The sequence below is a fragment of the Colias eurytheme genome, chromosome 31 (assembly GCF_061535395.1).
Source record: "Colias eurytheme isolate Ceu_HAF_F1 chromosome 31, ilColEury1 Martin Lab GWU primary, whole genome shotgun sequence".
Lineage (NCBI taxonomy): Eukaryota > Metazoa > Arthropoda > Insecta > Lepidoptera > Pieridae > Colias > Colias eurytheme.
Window position 1 is genome coordinate 1,098,305 of NC_143010.1, and position 22,839 is coordinate 1,121,143.

The 22,839-nt window shown below is 36.0% G+C and overlaps 1 protein-coding gene across 1 annotated transcript in view; it reads left to right on the forward strand.

Moving 5' to 3' along the window:
• The window catches only part of Dcr-1 (Endoribonuclease Dcr-1), a 53,043-nt gene that overhangs the window by 10,821 nt on the left and 19,383 nt on the right, over positions 1-22,839 (forward strand). Inside the window, exons 7-24 of the mRNA XM_090118758.1 lie at positions 536-654; positions 1,318-2,540; positions 4,526-4,647; positions 5,243-5,347; positions 5,877-6,006; positions 6,608-7,125; positions 8,437-8,590; positions 9,168-9,273; positions 9,908-10,023; positions 10,234-10,333; positions 11,215-11,356; positions 12,042-12,158; positions 13,370-13,479; positions 14,790-15,721; positions 16,918-17,096; positions 17,864-18,034; positions 19,223-19,361; positions 21,998-22,080. Coding sequence (XP_089974884.1) covers positions 536-654; positions 1,318-2,540; positions 4,526-4,647; positions 5,243-5,347; positions 5,877-6,006; positions 6,608-7,125; positions 8,437-8,590; positions 9,168-9,273; positions 9,908-10,023; positions 10,234-10,333; positions 11,215-11,356; positions 12,042-12,158; positions 13,370-13,479; positions 14,790-15,721; positions 16,918-17,096; positions 17,864-18,034; positions 19,223-19,361; positions 21,998-22,080 — 4,566 coding nt within the window. The remainder of the gene's footprint in view (positions 1-535; positions 655-1,317; positions 2,541-4,525; positions 4,648-5,242; positions 5,348-5,876; positions 6,007-6,607; positions 7,126-8,436; positions 8,591-9,167; positions 9,274-9,907; positions 10,024-10,233; positions 10,334-11,214; positions 11,357-12,041; positions 12,159-13,369; positions 13,480-14,789; positions 15,722-16,917; positions 17,097-17,863; positions 18,035-19,222; positions 19,362-21,997; positions 22,081-22,839) is intronic.

Here is a 22,839-nt window from a genome sequence, read left to right on the forward strand (position 1 = left end):
AAATTCTTTGGTAATATTTAAAGATACCAAAATCGTCACCTTACTCCATGACGTGACGGTATTGCCATGACGAGACCTTGAAATTGTACTCTCAACGCGCCTATAGAAGTTTCACTTTTTATATGTTCACATAATTTGATAATCTTTGTTATAGCATAGCATATGCTGCTTGTCACATTTGAAACAAAAAAAAACCAGCAAATAAACAAATATTATAGCTTGAAAATAGTAATTTTTAAGGTCTGTGTATATTATAACTTTCATTGGACTTGGACTTGGTTAAAATAAAAAAAATGTGTGCGTGTACAACTGTACACACGTAAGAAGTGAAACTTCTTTATGACCTTATTTTTCAAAAAATAATTTACTATGTAAGTATATGCAACTTTACAGAAATACGTCGAATCACGCGTGGTAGGGATAAGAAAAAGATGGCGCGTAACGGAAAAATGTCACGCGTGACGAAAAAATGTTACACTAAATTTTTTTCCAACCCCAATAAAGATGTTTATAAAAAAATGTATGACATTTTCAGGTACGATCCGACAGAAATTTACGGAGACGAGTTGTATGAAGAGTTTATGAGCATTCCCGACCCCACCATAGAGCCGAAGCAACTGTTCAATCAGTTCCTATTCGTTTTGGATGAACTTGGTAAGTCTATGATTAACAAAATTATTTTTGAAGTGAATTTTCTTTGGGCGCGTTGAGAGTTCTTGTTAATATCATTGAGATAATATTACTACGTATGGAGGAGACACCACGAACAAAATCTGTGCGCCATTTTTTTGCTCTAACTAAGTTTTAAAAATTATTATCTAGTTAGGTACGTACCGATGAAAGTTAAAGCACTTTTCCGTATTATTTGTGCAATATCGTAACACACACGAAGGCATATTTGATGCGTATCACTTTAAAACAAATAAAAAATGAGCGTGCAGTTACGCCATATGGCGTATGTTGAGCGGAACATAAGTGATGTAGGCGGTGTCGTCTCCATATGTCTCAATGGTTAATATAGTTGTCACTTCCTGTCAGAATATGCTTAGCTGTCGAATACTATAAAATGCCGCCTTCCTTTGAATCGTGGCGCATTCGTACGAATCGTGCCTAAGGGCTCGGACGTTGTTTATATGACGTTTGACCCAACTACCCTCACTTTGTTTATTGTCGGTAATGCTATCTATCGCTATGATTTGTTATCAAGTGACTACATCAATTAGGTAGTTGAGTAGAATCGCAGTACATTCTTATTACATTCAAACTAATATTTAACCCAGCCCCTGTACATTTCAAATAATATTTTATCTTTAACAGGTCCTTACGCAGCGGACAAAGCGGCATTTTCTTTACTGACAAAATTAGAGAAACTGAAAATTAAAGTTCCCTACGAGAGACATTTTCTACTACTATGCCTATGTACATCTGTATTTATAAAGATTAGATGTTACGCGGATTTAATATTTTCTACCTGTGCGTCTGATTGGGAGAAATTAACTTTATTTTCGACACCAAAAGTGCTTAGATTTGCCGCTATTTTAGAACAATTTCAACCGGAAAATGATAAAGTTGATGATAAAGCTATAGAAGGGAAAATTAATGAAAATAATGATCGTAAAGTAAATGAAAGTAATCTAGTAGACAAAGTAAATGAAAATAAACAAGATAGTGTCAAAAGTATAGAAAATGAGGACGACATACTGATGAATAACGATGAAGACGTAATTGTACTTAAAGTTGAAGATGTAAGCGATTTGGATGATGATAATGACATTATAAATGAAAATAAAGACATAGTTAATGAAGAAAATACAAATGAAAAAGAATTGGATAATCATAATGCTAATATAAGTAAAAACGAAGATGTAATAAAGAAAGAGAATACAGACAAAAAAGATTTGGATAATCATAATGACAATATAACTAAAAATGAAGGCATGAATGAAGAAAATAAGAACAAAAAAGGAATGAAAAGATCGAAAACAATAGAACTTCTAGATGAGATAAATGACTGTAACTTTGCAGCTCTGGGCGATAGAATAGAAGACAGAGTTAACATGATTGAAATGAACTTAAGAGACATTGAAGATGATGAAAAAACAATTATAGATACAGAATCTGCAGTTAATAACACAGCTATTCAAGATAGCAATGCTTACGTCAAAAATAACAGTGAAGTGGTAAATAACTGTGCTACTGTCAAAAATAACTGTGAAATATCAAGTAACAGTGACAAACTAAATATCAGTGATATTACGAAAAATAACAGTGATAACCACAATAGTAGCAGTGATATTACCAAAAGTAACAGTGATATTCCCAAAAGTAACAGTGAAATCACAAAAAGTAACAGTGAAATAACAAATAACAGTGACAAAATAGACGCCAGTGATACTAAAGTGTTCAAACGCGGTCGAGGTAGGGGGCGAAGACCGAGAGTCAATGCTAAAATACAACAACAGCAGAATTCGGATTCGCTATGTGGCATCGTGTTTCTGAATGAACCATTAATGGCGAAGATACTGTTTATGATTATTGTGGTGAGTTCTCTAGCTATTTTTATGTTAGTGAACTTAGCAGATCATTTTTAGCAGATAAAAAAAAAAATGTGAATTCTTATCGCGTGCAGTTGAGTTCTACAGTTCCTGATACTTTTTAGAAATAGTTCTGGCGTTTTTACCTTAAAAAACGACATTTGAAAAAATTTATCTGCCAACTTCCCGTAGCAGATCATTTTTAGCAGATCAAAAAAAAATGTGAGTTCTTATCGCGTGCAGTTGAGTTCTACAGTTCCTGATACTTTTTAGAAATACTCGCGTAAAATGAAACAGTAGAAAATTTATTTATGTCATATTTCATCACGCCGTAGCACCATGCCGTAGCACCATGCCGTAGCAGCATGCCGTAGCATCATGCCGTAGCATCACGCCGTAGCATCACGCCGTAGCATCACGCCGTAGCATCACGCCGTAGCATCACGCCGTAGTATCATGCCGTAGCATCATGCCGTAGCTTCATGCCGTAGCTTCATGCCGTAGCATCATGCCGATGCATCACGCCGTAGCATTACGCCGTAGCATCACGCCGTAGCATCACGCCGTAGCATCACGCCGTAGCATCACGCCGTAGCATCATGCCGTAGCATCACGCCGTAGCATCACATCGTAGCATCACACCGTAGCATCACGCCGTAACACATGCCGTAGCATTACGCCGTAGCATCACAGCGTAGCATCACGCCGTAGCATCACGTCGTAGCATCACGTCGTAGCATTACGTCTTAGCATCACGTTAAGCCGGGTCCAGGTCGGGTTTTTTCAAATGTCGTTTGTTAAGGTAAAAACGCCAGAACTATTTCTAAAAAGTATCAGGAACTGTAGAACTCAACTGCACGCGATAAGAACTCACATTTTTTTTTGATCTGCTAAAAATGATCTGCTACGGGAAGTTGGCAGATCATTTTTTCAAATGTCGTTTTTTAAGGTAAAAACGCCAGAACTATTTCTAAAAAGTATCAGGAACTGTAGAACTCAACTGCACGCGATAAGAACTCACATTTTTTTTTTGATCTGCTTAAAATGATCTACTAAGTTCACTAACATTCTATTTTTTAGCATTTAGATAACTGTAAATAAATAGTTCACTGCTGACATAGTATTATGCAGACCTGCAAATTCAATTTTTTTTTCAAATTCAAATAATTTATTGCATACTAATACATTTTACATATTTGAAACCTTATGCAGGTATTGCAATACAATATTATATTTAAACTAGCAGTCCGCCCCGGCTTCGCCCGTGGTACATATTTACGTTTTCTCTACGTAAAAACCATCCTCGTACTTCAAGGAATATAATAAAAAAAGAATTAACGAAATCGGTCCACCCGTTCTCGAGTTATGCGCTTACCAACACATTTTGGGATTCATTTTTATATTATAGATTACATTTATATTGTCACATACATTTCAATTTTCCAATACACAGATTACAAATTAACCATAATAATAATGTACAATTTAGATATGTCCGGTATTATACATTATAAATATTCGTAGATAACTTAGTTGAAGACGTAAATATAAATACTTGTATAGTACTTGTATAGTATATACATTGTTAAAAAGACGTATTTCTAGATGCTTCTAGGCCTTTGGCTAGGTTTTTCTGGTCAATAACACTTATCGAGATGTTTAAAACACAGTAATATGAATTAGACTAAGATAAAATTTGCTTATATACTAAAGTGGCTCGTCTTCGCTTTCCACGGCGCAGTACTGCACATACAGATGCTGCATAGTTCATCTGTGTTTTAAACATCTCGATGAGTGTTATTGACCAGAAAAACCTAGCCAAAGGCCTAGAAGTATCTAGAAATACGTCTTTTTAACAATGTATATCTATGCATCTATACGAGTATTTATATTTACGTCTTCAAGTATCTAGAAATACGCCTTTTAACCACAAAACCCTACTGCCCAAGACATTTATACTCTCTGTATGGCATAAATATCCCATTTCCCAGGATATGTCCAGATCCCGGGCTACACTATCGCACCTGTGCGCGCAGTACTGTGCCGTGGAAGGTACAGACGAACCGCGCGAGAGTCAACGACAGGGAAGGAAACAGGAGGATGTGTTGAAGAAGTTAGTGTTACTTCTAATACTTAGTTACAATCCATACTAATATTATAAATGCGAAAGTAACTCTGTCTGTCTGTCTGTGACTCAATCACGCCTTAACTACTGAACCAATTTGCATGAAATTTGGTATGGAGATATTTTGATACCCGAGAAAGGACATAGGCTACTTTTTACATCGGGACATAGGATAGGTTTTATCCCGGAAATCCCACGGGAACGGGAACTGTGCGGGTTTTTCTTTCACTGCGCGGGCGAAGCCGCGGGCGGAAAGCTAGTTAAATAATAAATAAAACAGTTGGAATATAGACGGATTGTAAGAATTAGAATGAAGATTTATTTTTATAATAAGTCAAAAGATATGAGAAATCACACAAAAAAACCCAGATGATTGTTTTAAACCGGTTGAAATTACGTTTTCACCATTTGCATTGACATACAATAGACAACAAGACTTGAACAAATCACGTTAAAAAATTGTCCGCAACAAAACTATGCACGCATGTGTATTTGGCAGAGTTTTGTAATGGCAATGATGTTTATTGTTTAGTTTATCGTTAAAAAATAGTTATATAATTATAATAAATGCTTATTATTTCAGATTCCGTATGCACGAATGTAACTTGCTGCTAGCGACATCTGCTTTAGAAGAAGGAATAGATTTACCTAGATGTAACTTGGTTGTAAGATGGGATGTGCCGTCTTCGTGAGTATTAGTTTGTTTAGAGTATGTAAAATGTGTGTGTACACATTATTATTAAAATATGTTATTCAATTTTAAACACTTTCACTAATTACTACATATTAATTTTTAACACACTCACTTTAGACACTTATACTTTGTATAGTTACACTTTACCACTTTAGTTTTCATAATTGTGTGTTTATTAAGATGGTACATGAAACAAATGAACATTTAGATGTGACATTTTATCTGATATTTTGGATAAAATACATTTTTAATACATATTAACATGTTTATAAACTTAAGCACCAGGTTTAGCTACAGTGTCAAAGTTATTACACACTTTATACACGATCACTTTACGAATTTTGACTTTACACACTTACACTTTACGGGCTTGCAATTCACACACTTACAATTTGCACATTTACACTTTACTATTCAATCTATTTTGTTAATAATTTGTATATTATCGTATGTCTTCGTTAAGGTTATATTTACCTGAAATGAGTCAAGGGTATATTCAATACAATTTCATGCACTTTACTAGATATCGATCGTACGGCCTCTGCCGCAGCAGAGCCAGGGCCAGCAAGTCGTCAGTGACACTGCTCGCTGACGCTGACCGACATAGCTCGCTGATGGTGCACTATTTGGCTGTTTATAAGGAGTTAGATCAGGTTTGTGGGTTTTATTTTATTTAAAAGTTATTGGTAATGTAAATTTGAAGTTGGCATGTTTTTTTTAATAATAATTTGTAATTGTTAAATCTATACGTTTGTTGTGTACCGTTTGTTTGCTTGTTTCTTTAAATATGCTAATCCCAGGAACTACTGGTCCGATTTGAAAAATTCTTTCGGTGTTAGATAGCCAATTTATCGAGGAAGGCATAAATATAGGCTATATATCATCACGTTAAGACCAACAGGAGCAGAGCACTGCGGGTAAAACCGCGGAGCAAAGCTTGTGTAGAAAAAATGGTAAAGCTCGTAATGGAACGTATATGTATAAAATACAATTAGATTGAAATAAATAAACAATTGAAACTTAGAAGCTTTGAACAAGGTATATTGTATAGGTTAAAAAAGACAGGAAATATTTTAAGCTGCCAATAACTATAGACGGAGCCAGATCACGCAAAATATGTCTTAAATTTGTCTTTCTTCACATTTAAATTTAAAGTCGCCATATTTTACCCAATAAAACACTAGACATGTGTAAAATAGCAAAACAATTTAGCAAAAAAGCTTTTTAAAATTAATAACAATACTTCATTTTCAGATCGTAACAAGAAAATGCGGCTGTGGCATACAAAATGAACCAACGTCTGAGGAAGAAAATGAAGCAGATACATACACACCATATGTTAAAGCTTACACTCCTAAAGATTGTAATGATGAAGTCATTACTAAAGTTATTAATGATAGAGGTACTAAAGAACTAGAAGATGGTAAAAGTGAAAGTGAAAATAATGATACTGATGTGAAAGCGAATAATGAAATTAATAATAAAGTCAAAGCTAACGATTCTAAACTGAAAACTGTTAAAAATAATGACGTTACTAAAGTTAGAGAAAAAGATACAGTGTTGGATAGTAGTGTTAGTTTAGACTTCAGGGACCGTGGTAAAAGTCAAAGTGAAATAGACTCTAATGCAAGTGGTCAAAGTGTAAATTCGAAAGTTAGTGGTAAAAGTGACACTAAAGTCGGTAGTGATATTAAAGTGACTTATGAAGTTGAGAAGAAAGGGGAAGTGATCGCTAGCGTTGATTTGAACAGCGCTATCGCTCTGATTAATAGGTAAGTAGATAGTAATAAGAGAAACAGATAGACAAACAAACAAATGTAGATGTGTTTTAAATATTATAGCTGTAGTCATGCAAGTTTTAGTTTGAGCATATTACAACGTGAATAAAAGATATTGCTATTTGCAAGGTGTAGATAGTGAAGTCCCATGTCCCCTAATGGGGTAAGGGGCAAATGCATTATACATCTGTTTCACTGATCGATTTTCTTTAGGGACAAGTAGGTGATCAGCCTTCTGTGTCCTACCAGAACGAGACATTTTTTTTCTTCGTCTCCACCGGGAATAGAACCCAGGACCCCTCGGTGCTACGCTCACGCATCAACCACTGTACCAAGGAGGCGGCAAAGGTGTAGATGACGTGTTTTTTAAAAGTGTAAAAGAAGTAGAGTTTTGAATCGGACAGTTTTGATCGTAATTTTGACTCAAACATTTATTTATTCAATTAGACTTCTTCTAAAAGCACTTTTGAATCGTCATTACATATTTTGCACGCCTCATAAGCGAAGCGTTGAGGTGGGTACTACTGTCACTTCGCGCAAAACATCTGATTTTTCAAACTTAAAATGTCTTTATGTATCATACATTGCACTTGTAAGATAATACATACACACACATATTAAGAAAAAACACTATTTTTAACGTTCATGATATTTTGGATGTCATTTTTGTTATTTAAACTAGTTAAAAAACAGTTTAAAAAAGTTCTGTCTTGGACGTCCGTGTGTCTGTATGTGCGGATCCTTTTTCTTGTTAACACGATAGCGACCGAAATACTTTACTAATCGAGTCTTTTTTTTTCTCTTACGCTTGAGTATGCTCAGGAATAGAACCCTTTCATTTTTCAGGGTCTGATTCGATGTGGTTTAATTGTTATTAAATAAACAAAAATAATAATTAATAAATAATTATAAATTAATATTTATAAAATAATTATTAAAAAAAAATTATGAGGCGTGCACTTTTGGATTTTCCAAATTTATTTAACATTTACCACCGATTCGGAAAGCAGTATCTATACAGAAGAACCCTCTAGAAACTCCATAACTAGTTGCTTTTTAAGTCAAGTTGTTAATTGTAAAATTATGTTGAAGTGAAAACTTCTTTAGCGGCGTTGAGCACTTTTTCTGTAATGGGTATAAAATCTTAAACTCGCATCAGGACACGTGACCTGATCGAAAAAGCGTAAGACGGATACCATTCCAAAATATCAAACATGCTCAACGTTAATAATCAAGTTTTCACTTCTGCCGGCACTCCCCCAGTGCAACCCGTCTTTTTTACCAAATAATTATATTTGACCATAGGTACTGTGGTAAGCTACCGTCAGATACCTTCACCCGGCTTGCGCCGCAATGGTGGATGGAACAGGTTCGACTCCCGGCGGGTGACGGAGTGCAAACCGCGTATATATGCACTCTACGAATGCCCCTTAATTGCCCCGTGAAGTATAATATCGTGGTGAGTGTCTGTTAGTTGATAGATGTAGAATAACACATGTACATAATAACAGGAACTGACGTTATAATATGAGTGACACATCATATAGCATCATACCACACACTAGCTGTGCCACGCAGTTTTACCCGTATTGCTACGCTTCTCTTGGTCTTAGCGTGATGATATATAGCCTATAGCCTTCCTCGATAAATGGGCTATTTATCACCGAAATAATTTTTCAAATCGTACCAGTAGTTCAAGAGATTAGCGCGTTCAAACAAACATACTCTTCAGCTTTATAATATTAGTATAGATTAAAACACATAAAAAGTTATTTCTTGTTGAATAGATTTATCTATTCAAATTCAAAATCATTTATTACTTATTACTTACTTATAATTATACTAGCGGTCCGCCCCGGCTTCGCCCGTGGTACCTTCATGTTTAAACTATCCTATCTCAAGTTGGATCGAACTGCACATGGTGTGCGAATTTTATTATAATCGGTTAAGTGGTTTAGGAGTCCATTGAGGACAAACATTGTGGCACGAGCTTTATATATATTAAGATGTTAATATTATGACTTAATTATTTCTAGGGTCACCCCATGCCAACAAGGGTGCTTGCCAGAAGAATGGTAGCTCTACAAGCTTGCAGGATATTGCATAAATCTGGGGAGTTAGACGATCAGCTGATGCCTATAGGTATGTTGATTATTTACAAATTTAATACATAATTCAATTTTGATAGTAAGGTCAACGACTAAAATATATTTTGATATTGCATAGTTTCTATCGCGGGCCCGAGTCGAGAAATTCCGTAACGAAAAAAACTCACGCACCCCACTCCGACGGGCGCGGAGGTGTGGCTTGAAGGCATAGCATGCAATAGTTTTACCGCGGCAGTCCCCGAGTGACAACCTTTTGTGTTTTTATTGTTAAATCAAGTAATCGGGATAGAGAAGGTAGACAAAGTGCCAAGGGTTCGAAAGATTTTTATTTGAAGAAATTTTGTACTTATTGATGACTTGTTAAGCACTCGTATATGTACGTGAATTACGTTTTTAATGTGTTATATTAATAATTTATTCGTTTTTATTTTTTTTTACACTTAACAATCATGGAAAGTAGATTTTGCAGAAGTAAGGATAAGCAGCAAGTTCGTTATAACTCTAAATTATTATGAAAAGAAAAGAAAGAAAGAAATTTCTTTCTTAAGAAAGAAGAAGAAATTTATTTCTTTCTTTCTAAATTATTATTGTGCATTTATTTATAAAAATACGTTTTTTAATAACTTATACAGTACGTTTTTTTTAAAGCTTAAATATATATACCATAGGCAAAGAAAACTTCAAGGCAGCGGAATTGGACTCGAATATAAACACCGAGTTTTCGGACAACAGTGATTCTGCAAGACCGGGGACGACTAAGCGAAGACAGTATTATTATAAACGGGTAAGTTTTAGAGTTAAAATAATACATAAAATAATACATTATTTTATGTATTATAAGTTACCCTCTATATGTGTGCTAAATTTCATTGTAATCGGTTCAGTAGTTTTTACGTGAAAGAGTAACAAACATCCATACATCCAAACAAACTTTCGCCTTTATAATAGTATTAAGATTAAGATTCACAAAGTATTTTTATTCTACATACATCAGACAGCCTGGGCGTTCACTGACTGTCAGCCAGTCATAGATACAAGCGATGCTGAAATAGAAGCGAATCCGGTGCCACAGCATATACCTATGAAAGGGAACGGTGAGTTCATTCAAAACTACTAAAGAGTGGGTATAAATCAAAATTAACAATCTTCTATTAGATGATACGTGTAATATTCAATGCAAAATCTAAAAAATTAAATATTTATCAAATTAGATGATATCATCAAAAACATAAAATATTAAAATTGAATCGATAAAAAAAAATCACGAAGTTACCTCTAATTTTCACACTTTACGTTTTCTTACGTTTACTTTATGTTTTTATGGTGATGTTGAAATGCAATAACATCTCAACAACCAATTGGCTATATAAATATGTTTATTTACGCTGATGTTCGTAATGATGGGCAGTTAAGATACTGATAATTACAACACAAATCCAACAGGCAAACGCAACACCCTACACGCACTAGTAGCCGGTCTGTAGTGTGCGCTATTCAACTTAACTGTAGCTTTCATAGCCGGCTTGTCTCTATACTATACTGTCTTGGTTTTAAATATTGCGATTTTGATGGTAATGATGGCATCTAAATAGTGTTTTTGATTGTGATGATGAAGACTGACGATTTATTTATTGAAGTGAAACTTCTTTATCGGCGTTGAAAAAAAAATTTAGTTTAACATTTTTTCGTTACGCGTGACATTTTTCCGTTACGCGCCATCTTTTTCTTATCCCTACCACGCGTGATTCGACATATTTCTGTAAAGTTGCATTTTTTGAAAGTAAGGTCATAAAGAAGTTTCACTTCTTACGTGTGTACACTAGTACACGCACACATTTATTTATTTATTTATTTATTATAAGGTTACAGCGATTACAGCAACAATCACATGTGGTAACAGCTTGTCACTACCTAGGTTTTATATTTTGCGATTTTGATTATGAAGAAAATGACGATTACAACGCCAAACCAACAGGCAAACGCAACACCCTACACGCACTAGTAGCCGGCCTGTGGTGTGCGTTACCCGAGCGGTACAACACGCGCGGCCGCCGGCTGCACCTGCCGCAGCACGCGGCGCAGGCGCTCGGCGTGCTGCTGTGTGCCGCGCCCGACAGGTATACAACACGTGCAACATGCAACACATGCAACATGCATGCAACACACAACACATACAACATGCAACATGCAACACTAGTACATGCAAAACATAACAAAAATACATGCAACATGCAACACACAAGACATGCAACATGCATGCAACACATACAACATGCAACATGCAACACTAGTAAATGCATAACACAACACTAATACGTGCAACAAGCAACATGCAACACTAGTACATGCAACACAACACTAATAAATGCAACATGCAACACACAACACATGCAACATACATGCAACACAACACGTGTAACAGACAACACATACAACATTCAATACACAACACATGCAACACACAACACAATTACACATGCAATATGAAACACTATAAGTTCCGTACATACGCAGTTCTGCAAAACAAATGGTCACCCTACCAATTTATGTGTCAAATTATTTTTTAACCTTAGTTATTATAGCGGCAACGGAAATGCATTATATCTCAAAAATTTATTACCCACAAAAAATTTGCAAAACCGGTTCATAAACGACGAAGTTATTCACGAACATAAAAAATAACAATTATTAAAATTAAGTAACTTTTTAAGTCGATCAAGAAAGACCAAACTGCAAAATTCCAAAAATGAAAGTAATTATTTAAAATTCGTATAAAAAATACTAATTATTATATTTCCACAGATTACAAATACCCGCGTTCCCGGTATACACGCGGTCTGGTGAAGTCCGTGTATCCGTCGAACCGGCGCTAGAAGCGGACGTGAGATTGTCGCCGAGACGGGATAAATTGATACGAAGGTTAGTCAATACAGTACACTACAGTACAGTACAGGTCACTACAGTGCACTACAGTATACTACAGGTCACTACAGTACATTACAGTACACTACAGTACAGTACAGGTCACTACAATGCACTACAGTATACTACAGGTCACTACAGTACATTACAGTACACTACAGTACAGTACAGGTCACTGCAGTGCACCACACGTGCCCTAAATCTACTGCAATGCACTAGACTAAATTACACTACAATATATAACAGTGCACTACATTACACTATAGTATTTTCATCGTGTATTTATCGCCGAGGCGGTGAGTTATAGAGCAGTGTATTGCAAATATTAACTATAATTGCTAATATTAACTATCAATCTATCAAATTTTCAACAAAGGAGCAAAATAGTGCAATATCTAAGCAGCTCAGTTTAGTGTAGTGCAATAGATGTCGAGTCTCTGTCGAACTGGCGCTACAGACGGACATGCGATTGTCGCCGAGACGGGATAAACTTATACGAAGGTGAGTGACAACACTGTAATGCTACACTATAGTGTTACTATACTCCTGTAAACTACACCACACTTAAGTAAAATACTACACATCGGTGAATTGCACTACACTTCGCTGTATTGCACATCCTGACTAAGCGCTTTACACGATCCTATTTCATTACGGTGACAAGAACATCTTCACCCAGTCAGTCTGCGCTCGCGGCTCGTGTAAAGCGCTCGGGGTGTATGCGCTATATCATCTATCAATTAATATCATTAACAATAATCAAATATCATTAATCTATCATTATATCAAATCATCATTAGTTTATATTAATCAAAAAATGCGTGCGTGTTATAGTGTACACACGTAAGAAGTGAATCTTCTTTATGACCTTATTTTTTAAAAAATAATTTACTATATGCAACTTTACAGAAATACGTCGAATCACGCGTGGTAGGGATAAGAAAAAGATGGCGCGTAACGGAAAAATATCACGCGTAACGAAAAAATGTTACACTAAATTTTTTTCCAGCCTCGATAAAGAAGTTTCACTTCAATAATAAAGTGATCACGCGCTATAACTGGTTTTATGTCATCGTCTATGAAACTATCAACCTATCAAATTTTCAACAAAGGAGTGTATGGGATATCATATCACACCATATCATCAGCCCATACAATAATTATTCATCTCGATTACAAAACGAAAAAACAAATTACTATATTTTCAGGTTTATGCGATTCGTATTCTCCGATGTCCTGCGTGTGCGCAGGCGTGGTATGAAGTTACAGACAGAAGGATCTACGCAAAATAATTATTATATAGTGCCTACTATAAAAAGTGAGTTTATTTAAGATTTATGTGATTTATTAGTAGCGTAGATGTTTTAGTATTCATCGCAAATTTTCAGCCTTTTCACTAGGGAATGCAATCCCGATCCCGCGGGATCCCGATCTCGCGAGATCTCGTGTAATTTTTCGGGATCAATCCCGACGCATAATATGACGAGATCCCGTTCGAGATTGACGGGATTGGGCGGCAGTGGTCAGCGACGCAACACACAACCACTCGGGTCGCAAGCTTTTCAATTTTTCCTAATTTTTACTAATTCCCTTGAAATAAGCTTATTGTTTGGATTAAGTACCTAATTTACCTACGTTAATTTCCTTACAACCTGATTATTATTTAGTTGGTAAAATCTTACCAAGAAAATAAAAACCTTTATTATTTAATCAAATAATAAAGGTTTTTATTTTCTTTCGAGTAACATGTTATTTTAGTTAACCTCACTAGGGGCCATCCATAAATTACGTTACACGTTAATAGGGGGGGGAGGGTATCATCTTTATGTGACATAATGTGACAAGGGGCAGGGGGGGATCAAAAGCTTTGTGACGTGACATAATAAAACGAAACGTTTGTACGTGAGCAAAAAACTTTGAACAGAAAATTTTTAATCTACCTATCTATTTGTATTTATTAATAATTCCTAGAGTCATGTTGTAATGCAAGTGGGACACAAAAATTTACGATTTTTAAAATTTTCGATATCTAAGATTATTTAATAAGTAAAAAAATGAAAATAACTGTTTTCTTTTGATTATTTTTAGATACATGCATAAGTTTGAAAAATGTGTGATGTCACATCAGGGGGGACGGGGTACTAAAAAAGTGACAACCTGTGACAAGGAGGGGTTGAAAAGTTCTAAAATTCGCGTGACGTAATTTATGGATGGCCTCCTATCACAAAGAAGCAGTTATTAGCTTTTTCAGTCATCTGAATTCAACTTTTTTTTTTAATTAGACGGGATCCCGAAAATTCCGGGATCCCGCGGGATTGATATTTCTAATCCCGCGGGATCCCGAATTTGCAATCTCGAGTCGGGATTGCATTCCCTACTTTTCACTTTAAATTCAATAATAAAATTTTTCTTGTTTAATAAATTAAAAATTAAAACTTTTGGAGATGGAAGAAAAATATTTTTAACTTAAGACTACCAATTTGCAGATTTTTATTTTATTTTTAAAACTTTTTAGAAGTTATAAAAAATATCACGGTATATAAAATCTTTTTATTTATATACCGTTATTTTAATAACTACGTCTAATAGACTAAAACTAAACTAAACACAATAAAAATTAATTTACAGAAACAAAACCGGATGGCAGTACTATGGTAGACATAGACTGGGCATTCCTGGAACTCATATACAAACATACAGAAGACAAAAAGCAAGAAGAATTGCTATGGAAAGAAAATGGGGTTAAAAATGGGGAAAAAGGTATTGCTGTGGAAAATATTGTTGGGGAAAGTGGGGAGAATACAGTAAAAAATATTGTGGAAATTAAACTTGGTAATAACGAAGAAGATCCATTAGATAAAACAGTAGATGCTAAAAGTAAAAATGTCGATAATTCAGGAAAAGAAAGTGTTGATAATAATGTAAATAATAGTCAAGACAATGGTGAAAAAACTAAAGAAACAAATGTTGATACAAATTTAGAAACTACAGTGGGTAATATTGAAGAATCTGGGAGTAAAAGTGTGGATAAAATTGTAGAGAAGGGAGTTGAAAATGTTCCTATAACTACAGGAGATGAGTTAGGTGAAAACAAAGAAACAGATAGAAATACAGATGAAAACATATATAGAACTGTAGTTAAAACTATACATAAAGCTATAGATAAAAATACAGATGAAACTATAGATACATCTATAGGTATCACTATAGATAAAAATATAGATAAAACAATAGATAAAACTAAAGATAGAGCTACAGATACAACTATAGATAAAAATACAGATAAAACAAATACAGCTGTAGGTAAAAATACAGATATGGCAATAGATAAAGCTATAGGTAAAACTATAGATAGAGCTACAGATAAAACTATAGGTAAAACTATGGATACAGCTATAGGTAAGAATACAGGTAAAGCAATAGAAAAGCGTGGTGATAAAGCTATAGAGAAACGTGTGGAAAACCCTTTACTGGCTCCCGGGGAAGTTTTTAAATTTGACCCCCAAAAATATAGTGAAGCTGTTGTTACTCCGTGGTATAGGAATCAGGATCAACCTCAGGTTAGTTAGAATATATGTATGTATAATAATAAAACATGGTAAAATCATTTAGTAATTTAATACTTAATTGATTTAAAACAAGATTTACTTATAACTTTTTATTAAATCTATAGTATATCAAATCTATTTTTATTAATAAACTAGCGGTCCGCCCCGGCTTCGCCCGTGGTACATGTTTACGTTTTCTCTACATAAGAACCATCCTCGTACTTCAAGGAATATAATAAAAAAAGAATTATCGAAATCGGTTCAGCCGTTCTCGAGTTATGCGCTTACCAACACATTTTGCGATTCATTTTTATATATAAGAAGAAGAAGAAGAAGAAGAAGAAGAAAGAAGATGTTATGTTATACAGGGTGTCCCAAAAAGTAGTGATGAACGGAAGCTGGGAGGTAGAGGACCTAGAGGGCTATCCGAATCACCCCCATGAATGTTATGCGATTTTTCGTATTTTCGGAGTTATAACGTTTTTTTTTCAATTTTTCACCTATCGCCGAGTATGATGATTTTTTCACTCATGGTGACGTCAATTGTTGCGCTAGATGCTTGATTTTTTTTTGTTTGCTAAGCTGAAAGATAGGCCAATTCAGTATGGTAACATTTACTATCGTTAGATCATTCATGGGGGTGATTCGGATAGTCCTCTAGGTCCTCTACCTCCCAGCTTCCGTTCATCACTACTTTTTGGGACACCCTGTATACCTAACTAGCTGCGCTCCGCGGTTTCGCCCGCATTGCTCCACTCGTGTTGGTCTTAGCGTGATGATATATGGCCTATAGCCTTCCTTGATAAATGCACTGAAAGAATTTTTCAAATCGGACCAGTAGTTCCCGAGATTAGTGCGTTCAAACAAACTCTTCAGCTTTATCTTAATCTTAATACTATTATAATGGCGAAAGTTTGTATGGATGTATGGATGTATGGATGTTTGTTACTCTTTCACGTAAAAACTACTGAACCGATTACAATGAAATTTAGCACACATATAGAGGGTAACTTGGATTAACACATAGGATAGGTTTTATCCCGGAAATCCCACGGGAACGGGAACTATGCGGGTTTTCCTTTGAAAACGCGGGCGAAGCCGCGGGCGGAAATCTAGTATTAGTATAGATAATTGTTATTAAAGAACAAAATAGTGTAAATCAAGAATTTTACTAACTATTTATTATATGTTTATTTCATTAATTCTAGTTCTTCCTAGTAGCCGAGATATGTTGGCACTTAACGCCCGACTCATCATTTCCCTCGGAACAGCACGAATCATTCCGTTCGTACTACAGGGCCAAATATGGCGCGGAGTTGACGCAAAGCGATCAGCCATTATTGGACGTGGACCATACCAGTGCGAGGTTGAATTTATTGACGCCGAGGTGAGTTAAATTGAGTGAAATGAATGAAATGAAATTTGAATTGAATGAAAGTTAATGAAATCAAATTGAATGAAATCTGAATTGAACGACAGTGAATGGTATGTAATTTGAGTTGAATAGAAATAAAATGAAGTCAAATTGAATCAAATGAAAGGAAATTGAAGCAAATGAAATAATAATTGTGTTAAATGAAGTGAAGTGAAATTAAATTGAATTTAATGAAAGTGAATGAATGAAATTGAATGAAAATAAAATTGAATAAAATGAAGTGAAATTGAATGAAATTAAAAAAAATGTTAGAATTGTAGTTTACGTGGTTGAATGAATTCTTCATTTTTGTGCCGTTTCTGTTAATTTGTTTCTGCTAATATTACTTTTACTTCGTATTTGTGTTTACTATTTCTATTTCTACTCTCGCTATCTATATCTGTATGTTTCGTCTGTTTATGTGTCATTTGCGTTGTTCTCTATCATTTGACTGACCGGTAGGCTTGGTTTGTAGTGGCCCTGCCTTTCAAGCCAGAGGTCGTGGGTTCGATTCCAACCCGGGGCAAATATTTGTGTAATGAACATGGATGTTTGCTCTGTGTCTGTGTCTGATTAATTATTATCTATATAAGTATTTATTTAAAAATTATATATGTATGTTTATCAGCCATCTGGTTTCCATAACACAAGCGAAAGCTTAGTATGGGATCAGATCGTGCCGTGGGTGAAAATTGTCCTGAAATATTTATTTCTTTATTTGTATGTCTGTCCGTCCCCAGATACGTGAACCGCAAGGGCGTAGCCCTACCCGTGTCCTCCGAACGAACACGTCGAGCGAAACGCGACCGGCTCGACCAGAAGCAGATAATGGTGCCGGAGCTGTGCCGCGTGCACCCGTTCGCGGCGCCGCTGTGGGCCGCCACCGTGGCGCTGCCCTGCGTGCTGTACCGGTGAGTGCACGTACATGTACACGTACATGTCCCTGTACACGAAAATATACACGAACATGTAGACGTACACGAATTTATACACGGTCACATATACTTGCAAGTACACGAACATGTACGGTCACGTATACGTACATGTACGTTCTCATATACGTACATGTACGGTCACGTTCACGTACATGTACGGTCGCATACACGTACATGTACGGTCACGTTCACGTACATGTACGGTCACGTTCACGTATATGTACGGTCTCATATACGAACATGTACGGTCACGTTTACGTACATGTACGGTCACGTTTACGTACATGTACACGAACATGTACGGTCACGTACTTCGTGTACGGTCGCGTATACCTACATGTACAGTCACGTTTACGTACATGTACGGTCACGTTTACGTACATGTACACGAACATATACACGGTCACATATACTTACATGTACACGAACATATACGGTCACGTACTTCGTGTACGGTCGCGTATACGTACATGTACGGTCACGAATATGTCCATGTACGGTCACGAATACGTACACGGTACATGTACGGTCACGTAGATGTATTTTTTGCATTCAATAATCATTTATTATTGAATGCAAAAAAAAAAGAATTTATAATTATTTTTTTCAAACTAATCTAAAAAAGATTAAAACGAGAGTGTAAAGGGATTTTAAAAGGAGCTGTCCCGTCCGTTGATGGTATTCGTCTCGTTATAAATTTTTTATATTCTTTAAACATTTTTCATTTATAAAACACTAGCGGTCCGCCCCGGCTTCGCCCGTGGTACATATTTCGCAATAAAAGGTAGCCTATGTCCTTTCTCGGGTATCAAAATATCTCCATACCAAATTTCATGCAAATTGGTTCAGTAGTTTAGGCGTGATTGAGTAACAGACAGACAGACAGAGTTACTTTCGCATTTATAATATTAGTATGGATTTGAACGCAATAAAACCAGAAATAAACTAATATACTTATTGTTTTTGAATATTGACATCAAATGAAACCTACGTCATCTAGTGAGTAAGAGAGTGAAGAATGAAATTACTTTTGTGACTGTATGAATTGTATTGATGTATCGGTTCATTCGTTCTTGCTCATTAAAGATACTTGCCTCTTGTTCGCAATCTGATATACACGTTGTTTTATTTTATTAATAATACTTATTAATAATATTTTTTCAGAATAAACGCACTCCTCATAGCCGATGAAATACGTCGGGCGGTAGCGATAGATGTAGGTCTGGGTATACCGAAGTTGGACGATGAAACTTGTCCCGGGTTCACATGGCCCCCGCTAGACTTTGGATGGAGTTTGGCTGAGGTAAATAGCAATTATTGTAAGTTTATGAAAAATATGAAAAATAAAATAAATTTAAATATTTCAGGACAATTTTCACACATCTGATCCCATACTAAGCTTTCGCTTGTGTTATGGAAACCAGATGGCTGATATACATACATATAGTATAATCCATACTAATATTATAAATGCGAAAGTAACTCTGTCTGTCTGTCTGTTACTCAATCACGCCTTAACTACTGAACCAATTTGCATGAAATTTGGTATAGAGATATTTTGATACCCGAGAAAGGACATAGGATAGGTTTTATCCCGGAAATCCTACGGGAACGTGTTTTTCTTTGAAAACGCGGGCAAAGCCGCGGGCGGAAAGCTAGTTATAACATATAAGTTTGAGTATTGGTATAATTCTCTACTATTGTTTGTGGCACATGCTTCATTCACGCACCATAAAACATTGCCAACGCAAGTAATGTTCTTAGGGATAATTGTTTTAATTGATTATATTTTGATCTGTACAGAATTATATTAATTATTTGTATAGGTAGTGTATGAAATGTGATTTATATTAGTACTATGAATGATGAATGCATAAGGTTGCATGTTGCATTCTAACGCTGTTAGTATTTAACCAGTTTTGATAAGTATTTAGAAGGGGATTTTGAAAAATTCTTCAAGATACTTTATAACCGCCTTAAAAAAAAGTAGGAGGTTCTCAATTCGGCCGGTTTCTGAAGCGATTTACGTGATTCTTATTTTGATTGATGCTAAATAGTATCGAATTGCTCCCATAAAAATTTGATTCGGATAAGCCCAGTAGTTTTTATTTTATGAGCATTTTTGTCTGATCTCGAATTAAAATCTATCAAGTAACTTTGATTCACTCCCGGTTACCGATTAAGCTGAAATTTTGTGTGTAAATTGGATAGCGATGAAAAATTATTATGACATAGGGCTGATTTGATGATGGAATCAGAAGGTGGCTATAGATACTCAGTAATTAATTGACTCACCTTTATCGAGTTTCGTTTCGTTTGATTCGTGTTGAAACATACACTAAAAAGTATTAAATAAAAATAACTCCCCACTCCCATCCTCCCCACTCCAATCCTCCTCACTCCCATCCTCCCCTCTCTCATCCTGCCCACTCCCATCCTCTCCACTCCCTTCCTCCCCACTCCCAACTCCCCCACTCCCAACCCCCACTCCCATCCTCCCAACTCCCAACTCCCAACCTCCCATCTCCCATCCTCCCAACACCCATCCTCCCATCCTCCTCCCAACAGCCATCCTCCCTACAGCCATCCTCCCCACATTCATCCTCTTCAAACCCATTCTTCCACTCACATTCTCCCCACTCTCATCCTCCTAACTATCATCCTCCCCACTCCCATCCTCCCCACTTCCATCCTCCCACTCACATCCTCCCCACTTCCACCCTCCCCACTTCCATCCTCCCCACTTCCATCCTCCCCACTTCCATCCTCACCAAATCCATCCTCCCCACTTCCATCCTCCCCACTTTCATCATCCCCACTCCAATCCTCCTCACTCCCATCCTCCCCTCTCTCATCCTGCCCACTCCCATCCTCTCCACTCCCTTCTTCCCCACTCCCATCCTCCCACTCCCATCCTCCCCACTCTCATCCTCCCCACTCCAATCCTCCTCACTCCCATCCTCCCCTCTCTCATCCTGCCCACTCCCATCCTCTCCAATCCCTTCCAGACATATCAGACATATCTCTTATATATAAAATTCTCGTGTCACAATGTTAGTCTGCATACTCCTCCGAAACGGGTGGACCGATTCTCATGAAATTTTCTGTGCATATCGGGTAAGTCTGAGAATCGGCCAACATCTATTTTTCATATGTACCACGGGCGAAGCCGGGGCGGACCGCTAGTTTTAAATAAATACTTATATAGATAACTAGAGGTCCGCCCCGGCTTCGCCCGTGGTACATATTTCGAAATAAAAGGTAGCCTATGTCCTTTCTCGGGTATCAAAATATCTCCATACCAAATTTCATGCAAATTGGTTCAGTAGTTTAGGCGTGATTGAGTAACAGACAGACAGACAGAGTTACTTTTTACCCCGGGACATAGGATAGGTTTTATCCCGGAAATACCACGGGAACGGGAACTATGCGGGTTTTTCTTTGACTGCGCGGGCGAAGCCGCGGGTGGAGAGCTAGTAATAAATAAAATACCGTTGTATGTTTTTAACATTATGTATTTAAATTTTAATAATTTATAGAATATTGATTCATCTCGAAATTTGTAAAAATTTTACATCGTAAATTTTATATATTACTAGCTTTCCGCCCGCGGCTTCGCCCGCGTTTTCAGAGAAAACCCCGTTCCCGTAGGATTTCCGGGATAAAACCTATCCTATGTCCTTTCTCGGGTATCAAAATATATCTATACCAAATTTCATGCAAATTGGTTCAGTAGTTATGGCGTGATTGAGTAACAGACAGACAGACAGAGTTACTTTCGCATTTATAATATTAGTATGGATAATAAGTAGTTACCCTCCCACCTATATCCTTCTTACACTACTTACGAGATTATGTATATGTTTTGTCTAGTTGAATAAACCATTTAAATAGATTGTTATAAATTATTATAATAATTATTATTTTCATTTATCCAAGGTACTCAGCGCTGATTCGGAAAAACACGACAAAAAGAAAGAAACAGAAGACTGGAGTAAAAGCGATGAGCCAGAGAAAGAAGAGTAAGATTCTATTTCTTATATAATTACTAGCAGTCCGCCCCGGCTTCGCCCGTGGTACCTACATGTTTAAACTATCCTATCTCTCAAGTTGGATCGAACTGCACATGGTGTGCGAATTTTATTATAATCGGTTATACTCTGTCCATTATATTATTTGCTTTTTGACAGCTTCACGCCTATGAAAGATTGTATTGTTTATGTTAAAATGTCATACAAATAATTATCGTTCTTCATAGACAGGTCCCGCCCACTTAGTGATGTCTACACAGAATTATTCAATGATGGGTCGATAGATTATAATAATCGATAGAAATACTCTGTAAAATATATCCGAAACAGAAAAACTCTTCTATTATGTTATATAATTTAAACGTAAAGACAACCAAATTGTAAGATAGAAACCAATAAATAATAAAATATTAGTTTAGTTTAGTTTTAACATACAATGCATAGATATGTGGTCTTATTATTACATATCTTATTAGTACGTTTACGTTGTAATTATTATTTACGTACCTGATTCGATTTATGATAATATTTTGAATTTATAATTGAAATGGTATCACAATCGATAATCTTTTGAACATCACTTCTGGTATCACCCGTCGAGCTGTCAAAAAGCAATTCTTATAATGGACAGACTATAAGTGGTTTAGGAGTCCATTGAGGACAAACATTGTGACACGAGATTTATATATATTAAGATTTACTTTTTATTTATCGTGACGTCTTAAAGCAGTTTTAATTTCAGTGTGGGAA